Source organism: Myotis davidii, unplaced genomic scaffold, assembly GCF_000327345.1.
Source record: "Myotis davidii unplaced genomic scaffold, ASM32734v1 scaffold70, whole genome shotgun sequence".
NCBI lineage: Eukaryota > Metazoa > Chordata > Mammalia > Chiroptera > Vespertilionidae > Myotis > Myotis davidii.
The window spans coordinates 1,815,167-1,828,296 of NW_006282434.1; the positions used below are offsets into that span (position 1 = coordinate 1,815,167).

Consider the following 13,130-nt stretch of genomic DNA (forward strand, 5'->3'; position numbering starts at 1 on the left):
CACCAGGCTTCTATCCTATATAGTAAAAGGGTAATATGCCTCCCAGCGCCGGGATCAGCGGAGCCACGAGGCCTCCTGGCACCGGCATCAGTGTGACAGGGGGCCACGCCCAAACCCCCTGATAGCCCTGCGGCTCTGTGTGTGACAGAGGGCTGGGCCACAACCTCCCTATCCACCCTGCTCTGTATAAGACAGGTGGGAGCTCCCCAACCCCCTGATGGGCCCTGCTCTGTGCGTGACAGGGTGTGGAGCCCCAAACCCCTGATGGGCCCTACTCTGTGCATGACAGGAGGCAGCGCCCCAACCCCCTGATTGGCCCTGCTCTGTGCGTGACAGGGAGTGGCGCCGCGTCCTCCCCATCGACCGTGCTTTGAGTGTGACAGGGGGCGGTGCCCCAACCCCCTAATCGGCCCTACCCTGAGCGTGACTGAGGGTGGCATCGCAACCTCCCAATCTGTCTTGCTCTGTGCATGACGGGCGGGGGCAACTCCCCAATCGGCCCTGCTCTGAGCTTGACCAGGGACTGCACCTAGGGATTGGGCCCGCCCTCTGCCACCCGGGAGCAGGCCTAAGCCAGCAGGTCGTTATCTCCCGTGGGGTCCCAGACAGCGAAGGCCGCTCAAGTGCTCGCTGTGATGTGCACTGGCCACCAGGGGGCAGTTGACCAATCAACCAGTCACTGTGATATGCACTGATCAGGGCAGATGCTCAATGCAGGAGCTACCCCCTGGTGGTCAGTGCACTCCCACAGGGGGAGCACCACTCAGCCAGAAGCCAGGCTCATGGCTGGCGAGCACAGCAGCGGTGGTGGGAGCCTTCCAGCTTCTGCGGCAGCTGGACATCCCCCGAGGGCTCCCGGACTGCGAGAGGGCACAAGCCGAGCTGAGGGAACACCCCCCCAGCTCCCGAGTGCATGAGATTCATGTACCAGGCCTCTCGTATTATATATTTTTTCATATGAGCAACTGTAAACCTATTTTTGCTCACCCCTGTATATACTTTAAGAATAGAAAATACAAAATAATGTGTAAAGTTCAAAGTGTATATCAAATACACAGCATAACAAAACTAGCAGAATTCCATTGTTTTTGTTCTTGGAAATTTTATTAGAAATATATAACCCCCTACTTTGTCTTTTTTATTATATTGTTCTTTATTATAATAATCTTATTTTTATGGATCTAAACATTTTCTTAACCCACTAGTGTTGTCAAAAATGATTCTGCATTGTGTTATATCTATATATCCTAATGTAATGCAATATTGGTATATTATTTGTAAGCTTTAAAGGGTCTTTTAGGTCTATTTAAGGGAGGAGTCAAGGGATACAGAGTTTTAACTTTGTCCTTACTCATGATGCAGATATTAATTTATAATTTAAATTGAATAATATATTTAAAAACTCATAAAATTTTATTCTATTTAAAATTATGTAATATACGAACTACATTTTATATGAGTTTAGAAGGCACAGTTTTCTCTGAAGAAATGTGCTAACATGAGCATTTTTCCCCTCTGTCTGATTCTGTATAAAGTTCCCAAATATAAATTCTTATCCTCAAAATGATCTAATTCTTTTAGAAGGGTTATAATGATTGTATATATACAGATTGACTTACTCATAAGTAGACGTGTGTTTTAGGCCATGAGCCTCATCCAGATGTAGTTTAAGTAGCCTTTTCTGAGTTTCTCCTTTTTTTTTCATATCCCACATTTAGTCCACAAAGCAAATGTTAGTTCTGTTTTCAAAATACATCCAGAATTTGACCACTTTTCACTTCCTCCTTTTCACTGGTTCATACCACCATCATCTCTTGTCTAAATTATTGTTATGCCCTCTTAACTGGTCTCCTGCTCCCCCTGTTGCATCTTTCTTTCTGGTTTCTACATAGCAGTTATTAGAGGAATCCTTTCAAAACAAAGTCAAATTGTGTTGCTTCAGTGCTCTGGCTTCTTAGAATAAAATTCTAAATTATTTCCATTGTTTATAAGACCTTCCACAATTTGGCCCAAATTACCTCTCTGATGCTACTCTCCTTGCTCATGCCCCTCCAACCACATTGACCTTTCAATCCAGTTTTTTGGCCTCTCTTGGCATTGCCTATCTGTTATCCTGACATCCTCCCCACTTTGTCAGTTTCTCTATCAGTCTGTCTAGTACAGCCGTGGGCAAACTATGGCCTGCGGGCCGGATCCAGCCGTTTGAAATGAATAAAACTAAAAAAAAAAAAAGTCCGTGCCCTTTTATGTAATGATGTTTACTTTGAATTTATATTAGTTCACACAAACACTCCATTCATGCTTTTGTTCCGGCCCTCCGGTCCAGTTTAAGAACCCATTGTGGCCCTCGAGTCAAAAAGTTTGCCCACCCCTGGTAGTAGTTCAAAACAATGTCGGTCATATCACATGAACTGATTTGGTTAAGGCGATCCAATGAGAAAATTACTGCAAGCAATTTAGAAAAAGATCAAGCCTTTTGCTGATCTCATATTCTTTAAGTAATATCTAAGTATATAAAATTATTATATTTTAAAGTTAAAAAATTGGTAACATTTTTTAGGTGTTCATCTTGCTATTAGTAAAGGGTCATTGTTTAGTGCCCCTCCCCCACATAATTTCAAGATGACTTCTAGTAAAATGCGTTATTCTTACTGCAACTATGTGAGGGGATTGAGGTCATGCCCCCTTATATATGGAATTAATTATTTCTTGCTCTATTTTTCCTGTACAGAGCCTTTCATCCTATTATAAAGGAGGATTTGAACAGAAAATGAGTAGGCGAGAAGCTAGCCTTATTTTGGGTGTAAGGTAAGTGTGCTGCATAAGTATTATTTTGTTTGTGCCCAAGCTTATATTGAAAAAGGAGAAAATGTTGCAGTAAAGTTATTTTTATATTTTAAATTATGAATAGAAGGCAGAGGAGAAAATAATCAAGTTTTTACATTTTTAAAATCTCTAAGAGAAAATCTCACACTCCTAAAGAAAAAAAAACCGGCAAAGTTTAAATGTGTCTTTATTCCATAACAAGGAGCTATAATATTTCTTCTTTTTCTTTTTTAAAAAATTTTTTAAATGGGAAGCAGAGAAAGAGTAAGAGGAAGAAACATTGATTTGTTGTTCCGTTTATTGATCCATTTGTTGGTTGTTTCTTCTATGTGCCCTGACTGGGGATTGAACCCACAACCTTGATGTATTAGGACAGCACTCTAACCAACCAAGCTACTTGGCCAGTGCTCAGGAGCTATTATATTTCAGTATTAAAGTTTCAAAGCAATTATCATAATATCCCTCACTATGATACTGAATTGTTTCTGGATTCAGTTTTATAATTTGATATGTATCACATTTTCTATTATAATTTGGGCTCTGTTTCACAGTTATTTTCTAGTTTTGCAATTTGACATTTAGCATATTTTCTTAGACTTGTTTCACCTTTTAAACATTTACTAGAGGCCTGGTGCACGGATTGGTGCACCCGGTGGGGTCCCTCAGCCTAGCCTGCGTCCTCTAGCAATCCAGAACCCCTTGGGGGATGTTGGACAGCCGGTTTCAGCCCAATCCCTGCAGGCCAGACCAAGGGACCCCACTGGTGCATGAATCCATGCACTGGGCCTCTAGTATGCATATAAGATCTTTGGTTAATCTCTTCCCACCCTACCCTCCCCCATCCCCCCTTTCCTCTGAGATTCATCAGTCTGTTCCATGTTTCCATGCCTGTGTTTTGAGCGTCTGCCCCCTGGTGGTCAGTGCACATCAAAGCTACTGGTCAAACAGTCACTTAGGCTTTTATATATATACTAGAGGCCTGGTGCATGAAATTCGTGCATGGGCGGGAGGGGTTTCCTCAACCCAGCCTGCCCCTCTCACAGTCCAGGAGGATGTCCTCCAATGTAGGAGGCAACCGGGCTGATCCGGGGTAAGGCTCTGCCCCCATCACCCCGCTGCTGTTGCCATTGCCAGCCACTGCAGCTGCAGGCCCTCGGCCCTCGCTTCTTAGCGCTGGCCCCACCCCCTGCCCACTGGTTGGTTGGGGGCTATCTGAGGGCAGGCCGGCTGGGGGAGGGGCTGTGGGAGGTTGAGGCACAGCAGGTCACACCGTGTCCAGCCTCTGCGGAGGCTCCAGGACCACGCTGCCCCCGTCTCCCTTTCCCCCCACCCCACAGCCTCTGTGGAGGGGAGGTACCGGGCCTGCGCTGCTGCCTCTGTGGCTGCCTCTGCAGAAGGGGCAGCACTGGAACCGGGACCGCGCAGCCCCCTCTCCCGCTACCTCTGGGGAAGGGGCTGCAGTGCTGGACCGGCCAGTGCCGAGGCCTCTCCCACGCCGCTGCCTCTCCCAGGCCGCCTCTGTGGAAGGGGGATCGCTGGGGCCGCCATGGCTGGCCTGGCTGTGCAGTCTCGCCCTGTCCAGCCTCTGTGGATGCGTGGCGCCTGGACCAGGCCCACGCTGCTGTCTCTGTGGCTGCCTCTGCAGAAGGGGCAGCACTGGAACCGGGCTGCGCTGTAGCCTGTCCCGTGACACCTCTGCAAAAGGGGCCATGGCGCTGGACCAGTGGTATAAGACCAGCCCTCCCCTCCTGTGTGAGTGCTGGACTGGCCCGCCTCTCCCGTGTTGCGCCAGACCCTCGCAGCCGCTGTGGCTTTGGATGGGCGTCCAGAAGACTTCTGCCCTAATTAGCATATTGCCCTTTTATTAGTATATATCGGGGTGGGCAAACTTTTTGACTCAAGGGCCACAATGGGTTCTTAAACTGGACCGGAGGGCTGGAACAAAAGCATGGATGGAATGTTTGTGTGAACTAATATAAATTCAGAGTAAACATCATTACATAAAAGGGTACGGTCTTTTTTTTCAATAGTTTTATTCATTTCAAACAGGCCGAATCTGGCCCGCGGGCCGCAGTTTGCCCATGGCTGGTATAGATACTAGTGGCCCAGTGCACATTGAAAGGAAATTAATTAGAAGAAATACTTTAATATCGCTATTCGCCCTTTCTCTATAGTAGAAGTTTCAGATGTGAAAGAAAGTCACTGAAATGTATATGAAAATAATATATAAATTGATTAATAAATAATAATAACATGAGATAACAACAAAGACATGATATAAAAATAACATTGATAAAAATGATGACTGATAAATTGATCAAAATTATTCTAATATCTCCCTGTATACCACATTAAAAGTAAAACCACTTTCAGAGTGCTTGACTAATTTCCCTTGTGATGAAGTATTTACAACTTTAACTTTAGCATCACACTCTCTTTAAACATGAGAGAAAGCAACATGTAACTGACCATGCCCAAAAACGGGTTCAGGTAGGAATATTCCTACTCTGTCTAGATTAGCACCAGCGAGAGCTTTTTATGTATCGCACATGCACGAGTCAACGTTTATTTTTAAATTGCCAGTGCACGTCATATGTACCAGATGGTCGGACAGACATACGGTCAGTTACTTAGCCTTTTATATATATAGATAGATTCTCTAACTTTGGTCAGTATAGGAGAAAGTTAATGATATTTTATGATTGCTGTGTGATATCATTTAACACTTAAAGTTAAGAAATATTTATCTATATCCATATTAAAACATGTAAGCCTAGTTCATCCTTAACCACTATATATATTCTTTCTGTTGTTGCTAATCCTCACCTAAGGATTTTTTTCCATGGCTTTTCAGTGAGAATGGGAGGAAGGAAAGAACGGGGAGAGAGAAAGAGAAACATTGATGTGAGAGAGAAACATCAAAAGGGGTGGAGAATGAACCCATAACCCAGGCACATGCCCGTGACTGGGAATCAAACCCGAGACCCTTTGGTGCATGGGCCGACGCTCCAACCATTGAGCAACAGCATCCAGGGATATATTCAAATTTTTATCTGATGGTTCTCAACCTCTGGCCCTTTAAATACAGTTCCTCATGTTGTGACCCAACCATAAAATTATTTTCGTTGCTACTTCATAACTGTAATGTTGCTACTGTTATGAATTGTAATGTAAATATCTGATATGCAGGATGGTCTTAGGCGACCCCTGTGAAAGAGTCGTTCGACTGCCAAAGGGGTCGCGACCCACAGGTTGAGAACCACTGCTTTAGAGCCTGTTTAAATTTTTGTGGGAGTTGGCTATCATATAATATATGCAACAAATCTCCTGGTGATTTAATCAACATAATTAAGCAAATCTTAAAGTTTTATATTGGTATAATTTTTAAAAATTTCTTATAGACTAGCAGATTTTTAAGGCCAAATCATTTTATTATTTCTTATGACTTAACAAGAAAAACAAAAATGGAGAGAGAGGAAAGAAAATAGATCAGTTCAGCTTGGTACTTTATTAAAATATAAGAAGAGATGAGATCTCTTCTTATCTGAGAATAGAAAAAGAAAAATTATTTTAAATAGGGGAACCAAATTAGCAAGTTATTTATATTGCTTACTATATCTTGCTTTAATATTATTCAGAATAGCATTTGTTATTTTTCTTGCATTTTTTTTAAAATATGTTTTATTGATTTTTTACAGAGAGGAAGGGAGAGAGATAGAGAGTTAGAAACATCGATGAGAGAGAAACATCGATCAGCTGCCTCCTGCACATCTCCTACTGGGGATGTGCCCGCAACCCAGGTATGTGCCCTTGACCGGAATCGAACCTGGGACCTCTCAGTCCACAAGCCGACGCTCTATCCACTGAGCCAAACCGGTTTCGGCATTTTCTTGCATTTTTATTGGGCCCCTATAATCCCATTCATAGTCTTGAAATGAACATATGAAATGTTTTATAAACACATTATAAAACCAAACACAAATGTTTTTGAGAATATCATATATCATTCAAGGCACTCCTATTGTTAGGACAGATAACTATAAATTGACTTAAGATACATTTAAGTACATGGTTATAAAGTTTTATCCATTGAACTGGAAGTTGTACAGAATTTCACAAGGAAAATTCAGTGATTAAGAACACAGACTCTGATAACAAGTGAATCTGGGTGCGAGTATCAGTTGTACCATGTACTAAGTGTGTGACCTCAATTTTATCATCTGGAAAATAGAGGTTCTGTTAGTTTCTACTGCATACAGTTGTGAATATTAACACCCGTGAAAATTTTACATATTCATGGCACTTAGTAGCTATTCAATAAATGCCAGTGAGGCAAAACAGATTCTTATCCTGGTCAAGTTATATTTAGCTTCTCTGTACTTTAGTCACTTCATTTTTTTTAATGTTTTTATCTAGTTTTAGGAAGAGAGGAAGGGAGAGGAATAGAGAGGTAGAAACATTGATGAGAGAGAAACATCAATTGGCTGCCTCCAGCATACCCGCAACTGGGGATTAAGTCTACAACCCCAGCTTGTGCCCTGACTGGGGATCGAACCAGCAACCTCTTGGTTCATGGGTTGACTGCTCAACCACTGAGCCACACTGGCTGGGCTCTTCATTTTTGAATTGGAATTAATAATATGTAGCCTTGTTAGAATAATATTAAGTGATATGATATGTTTTTATTTATTTGTAATGTATTTTTTTATTGATGATACTTTTTTATAAAAGTACCTACCAAATAACAGGTGCTGAATAAATGTTGGCTCCTCTTTCTTCCCATTTCCATCATGAATACAGAAGCTAAATAATTGCCCTTAACCAATAAATAGAAGGGTAAAACTTATTGGCTTCCCTCTAGCCCTTTCATTCAGGCAATGCTGATTTTGAGAAGATTTTCAAGATGTAATTACAATGCTGTGGTTCCATTTTCTCTGGTCAGTGAATCTAAACTACTTAGACTATACAACCGAGTAGGTAAAGGCAAAATGGAGCTGACTCTGATGACTTATTTAAAAAATACTGTGTGCTACAAATGATTCTGTACATTCTTACAAAACCTAAAATATTTTACTGTCCAGAAAAACTGTTATTACACCTGGTGTTTTCTGAAATGATGCACATTTATGACTTTCAAACTTTTTAAAAGCTTCTGTGGAACTTTGTTTAAATGTTGTTCAGAAGAAAAAGATGAAACCAGATTCTGCTCCATTTGCTGCAGGCTTGGGGAGTACCTCAGTTCCATCCCACTGCCGCACTCCCAGCAAAGTGTGTTCCAGGGAGCATAATTTGAAATGGCTGATCTAGGCAACATGGTATTTAAAGTTACATTTTCAGTTTCATGGTGAAATTGTCTATACTGGGAGATACATCAGAGCTACATTTCATTTTTATACTATGTTTAAGAACTAGGATTCTCCGCCTGGCTGGTTTGGCTCAATGGATAGAGCCTTGATCTGCGGACTGAAGGGTTCTGGGTTCAATTCTGATCAAGGACACGTGCCCGGGTTGTGAGCTTGATCCCCAGTAGGGAGTGTCGCAGAAGGCAGCCAATGATTCTCTCTCATCACTGATGTTTCTGGCTCTCCCTTTCCCTTCCGTTCTGAAATTAATAAAATATATAAATATATGTATATGTATATATACACACACACACACACACACAATAAAAGCCTAAAGGCAGGCAGACATCCCCTGAGGGGTCCCGGACTGCGAGAGTGCACAGGCCAGGCTGAGGGTCCCCCCCTACCCCATGCACGAATTTCATGCACCAGTCCTCTAGTATAAATAAAAAACTAGGATTCTCTCATCTTGTTTAATCTTTATAACAACAGGCACATGTATTAAGGTCCTAGGATCTTTAAGAAAAGAGGATAGACCTTGCACACAAAAGATACTACTTTCTTCATCTCAAAGCTAACCACTAGGAGTCTGATCATTATTTTCTTAAAGGTAGAATATTTTGAATGACCATATTTGTGCATATGAACTTTTCACTGACTTCAGTCTAGTTCATTGGTTGCTGGGCTTTAGTGTATGTAATGCTTATGGAGTTTTATATACAAACACACATGCATTGTTATTGCAGGCAATGCAAATGATTTTCAAGGATAATTTTGACTGAAGTGCTAAATATTGTCTTACTTGTTAAATTAAAGCTTAATATCCAGAATAAGTTGCAACTTACCATATATACTCCCTCCCAAAAACTGCATACAATGAAAATTTGAATGAGTAGTCTGCATTTGATTAGCTTTATACAATAAGGTTTTTAAAGCTTCCCTTTTTTCATTTTAAGATTTTCTACAGTACAATAATCTTTTAAAATGCTCATATTTACTAATACAGAACCTTTATTCTTTCAAGGACTTGAACTTTTTACTGCCATTTATTTACAATTGGAGGGTGGTAAAAAATGCATTTAATACTAGATAGTATTTTAAGTTCTGCCCTTCAGTAGGGAGACATGTCAAATATATACACAAAACTAGAAAACATAACTAATATAGAAAAGAAGTGTTATAGAACAAAACAGGGGGGAAATTATCAATGTAGATTAGGTACAGTAAACTAAATCATATTAGAAGTTTTCACAGTAACATCTTTTTTATTCTTGATAGGCAATTAAACAATAAAGTGTTCATTGCCCTGGTACAATGGTAATGATTTTTTTTCTCAAAATTTGGTACTCTTTGTCTCTGTCTGGGGAGGACTCTACAAACCAAAAAGTAAGTTTGAAATAGTCTCTAAAAGACTTCTACAAACAGCCAAAAGGAATACCCATAAGTCTTTATACTAAAATTCTTATTACTTATTTGTTATTTATTAACATTTTTAAAATATCCCCATCCCCAGTTTTACTGAGATACAATTGGCATATAGCATTGTACATTATTTTACGGTGTACAACATGATTTGATCTCCTCTATAATAATAAAAGCATAATATACTAAATAGACCTGACATCCTTCCTGATGTCCTTCCTTCCGGACAAAGCCACAGCAGATGGGGGGCTGAGGCAGAGGCAGCAAAGGCCCCCGGCGGCGGTGGTGACAGGTAGGGGCCAAGGCAGAGGTGGCCACTGTGGTGGTGGGGGCCAAGGCCCTTGCACAATTTTGTGCACCGGGCCTCTGGTATATAATAAAAGCCTAATATGCTAAGTGTCCTACCATTCAACCGTTTAGTCAGTCACTATGATGCACACTGACCACCAGGGGGGAAGGTGCTCCGACTGGTAGATTAGCTTGCTGCTGGGGCCCAGCTGACTGGGACTGAGCAAGACGGGCTGGACACGCCTTGGAGCCCTCCTGTGACCCCTCCCTGGCCCTAATCGTGCACCAGTGGGGTCCCTTGGCCTGGCCTGCACTCTCTCGCAATCCGGTACTCATCGGGATTGTCGGAGAGTCAGTTTTGGCTCGATCCCTGCAGGCCAGGCCAAGGGACCCCACCGGTGTACGATTCCGTGTGCCAGGCCTCTAGTATGTATATACTGCAAAATGATTTCCACAGTAAATTTAGTTAACATCCTTCAGTTCATATAGTTAGTGTTGTTTTTTTCCTTGTGATGAGAACTTTTAAGATGTACTCTCTTAGGAACTTTGAAATACATAAACAGTATTGTTAACTAGTCACAATGCCGTACATTCTATCCCTGGGACTTACTTATCTTATAACTGGAATTTGTACCATTTCATCCTTACTTCCCCACCTCTGGCTTCTACCAGTCTGTTCTCTGTTTCTGTAAGTTCAGCTTTTTTAGATTCCACAAAAATGTGATATCATACGCAATATTTGTCTTTCTCTGTCTAACTTGTTTCACTTAGCATAATATTCTCAGGTCCATCCCATGTTGTCACAAATGGCAAGATTTCCTTTTTATGACTCAGTAATATTTCATTTTACATAATTAACAGAAGTGGAATTGCTGGATCACGTGGTAGCTGTATGTTTAATTTTTTGAGGAACCTCCATTCCTTTTTCATAGTGGTTGTACCAATTAACATTCCAACTAACAGTGTACTAGGGGTTCCTTATCTCCACATTCATGTCAACACTTGTTATTTCTTGTTTTTTTTAGTGATGACGTGAGGTGTGATATCTCTTGGTGGTTTTGATTTGCATTTCCCTGATGATTAGTGATGTTGAATCATACTAATCTCTTTACTTCTATTATCTAATTTTTCCTTAAGGTAATCCTGGAAAGTTGTTTTATTATTTCCTTTTTTACATATGAGGAAATTATAACTTATGAGAAAATTAACAAAACAAATTATATGGCTAATGAATGGTGGAATCAGGATTTTGAAGCTATATCTGCATATTTCTATAAATACCTGCTTTTATGCATTGCAGCATGAATCACCCATACAAATTAAATTATTTTGAGCTTAACAACACCGACCTGTACTTTGTCAGGTACTATTATTCCCATTTGAGGCCCAAATTTTGAGTACCTTAGATAAGAGATAAGTAGCAATACCAGGATTTTGTTGTTCTTTATCTTATTTTTTTCTTGCTTAGAAAATGTACTAATGAGAAACATTTCTAATACTAGATAAATTAGGTTTTACCAAAATAGTTTTAGGTTTATTTAACTTTCTTTAATTATTGTTTAGAGCATAGATTCTGGCAGCCAAGCTTTTCTCATAGAGTTCTCAGAAAGTTAAATAAATTTTGAGCTATGACATGTTTTGAGATGCTCTGTTGAAACATAATAATAATAAAGCTAACTATTATGGAATACCTGTTACACAGCAGGTACCATTTTAGCACATTGTTGGCATTAATTAATCCTTACAATTGCCCTATTAGGATTATGTTTTTCCTATGTTTTACAATGAAGAAACAGAAGCACAGTGAGTTAACAAATTGACCAAGGTTAACCCATTCTAAACGGCAATGGGATTAACATCTAGCAGTCTAGTAGCTCTGGAGTCCAAATACCTGTGTTTTACACTCTATATACTGACTTTTCCCCAAATAATTTGAATCATGTGTTTTCAAACTTACAGTATAGTCTATATTGCTTTATTTTATAAATGGGTTGAAAATAATGACTGATATTACAAAGGACTGAAGAAAAATACATGCAGTATTGAATCAATTATTTATTTTGGTGGTTACTGGAATTAAGTGACAGGCTGTAATTTCATATTTACCCACAAGATGGTGAAATTTTCATTAGTTTTTAATTTCTTGAAACCCATATAAATTGTTGATTTATAATTTGACACCATTTATTATAAGCACTTTAATTTCTTTTTACAGTCCATCTGCTGGCAAGGCCAAGATTAGAACAGCTCACAGGAGAATCATGATTTTGAATCACCCAGATAAAGGTAAGTAAAATTGTTACTTTTCATAATATGAGGATCAGAATCTGCTCTGAATTCCTTTCAGTTTACTTGAACTCATTATAAATGATTTATAGTTTAAATGGAAGTTAATATGCCAATGTATTGTGATGTTTCTTATAATAAACTAGAAGCCAGTGCATGGAGGTCCCTCGTCCTGGCCTGCACCCTCTCAAAATCTGGGACCCCTCTATATAAGCACTTTAATTTCTTTTTACAGCCCATCTGCTGGCAAGGCCAAGATTAGAACAGCTCACAGGAGAATCATGATTTTGAATCACCCAGATAAAGGTAAGTAAAATTGTTACTTTTCATAATATGAGGATCAGAATCTGCTCTGAATTCCTTTCAGTTTACTTGAACTCATTATAAATGATTTATAGTTTAAATGGAAGTTAATATGCCAATGTATTGTGATGTTTCTTATAATAAACTAGAAGCCAGTGCATGGAGGTCCCTCGTCCTGGCCTGCACCCTCTCAAAATCTGGGACCCCTCGAGAGCTGGTTTCAGCTCCATCCCCGCAGGCCAGGACCCCACCAGTGCATGAATCCGTGCATTGGTCCTCTAGTATGCATATAAGGTCTTTGGTTAATCTCTTCCCACCCTCCCCCCTTTCCTCTTCCCTTTGAGATTCATCAGTCTGTTCCATGTTTCCATGCCTGTGGTTTCAGCTCCTGTGTTGAGTGTCTCCCTCTAGTGGTCAGTGTGCATCATAGCAGTTAGCCAGGCTTTTATATATATATGCTTAGGCTTTTATATATACACTAGAGGCCCGGTGCACAAAAATTTGTGAACTGGGGGAGGATGGGGGTCCCTCAGCCAGGCCTGTGCCCTCTCTAAGTCTGGGACTCCTCAGAGGATGACCACCTGCTAGCTTAGGCCTGCTCCCCAGGGGGTTGGGCCTAAGCTGGCAATCAGACATCCCTCTGGCCGCCCGGCAGACCTCAGG

The 13,130-nt window shown here is 40.7% G+C and overlaps 1 protein-coding gene across 1 annotated transcript in view; it reads left to right on the forward strand.

Moving 5' to 3' along the window:
• Positions 1-13,130, forward strand: part of DNAJC15 (DnaJ heat shock protein family (Hsp40) member C15) — a 102,501-nt gene that overhangs the window by 63,866 nt on the left and 25,505 nt on the right. Inside the window, exons 4-5 of the mRNA XM_015559456.1 lie at positions 2,732-2,808; positions 12,094-12,164. Coding sequence (XP_015414942.1) covers positions 2,732-2,808; positions 12,094-12,164 — 148 coding nt within the window. The remainder of the gene's footprint in view (positions 1-2,731; positions 2,809-12,093; positions 12,165-13,130) is intronic.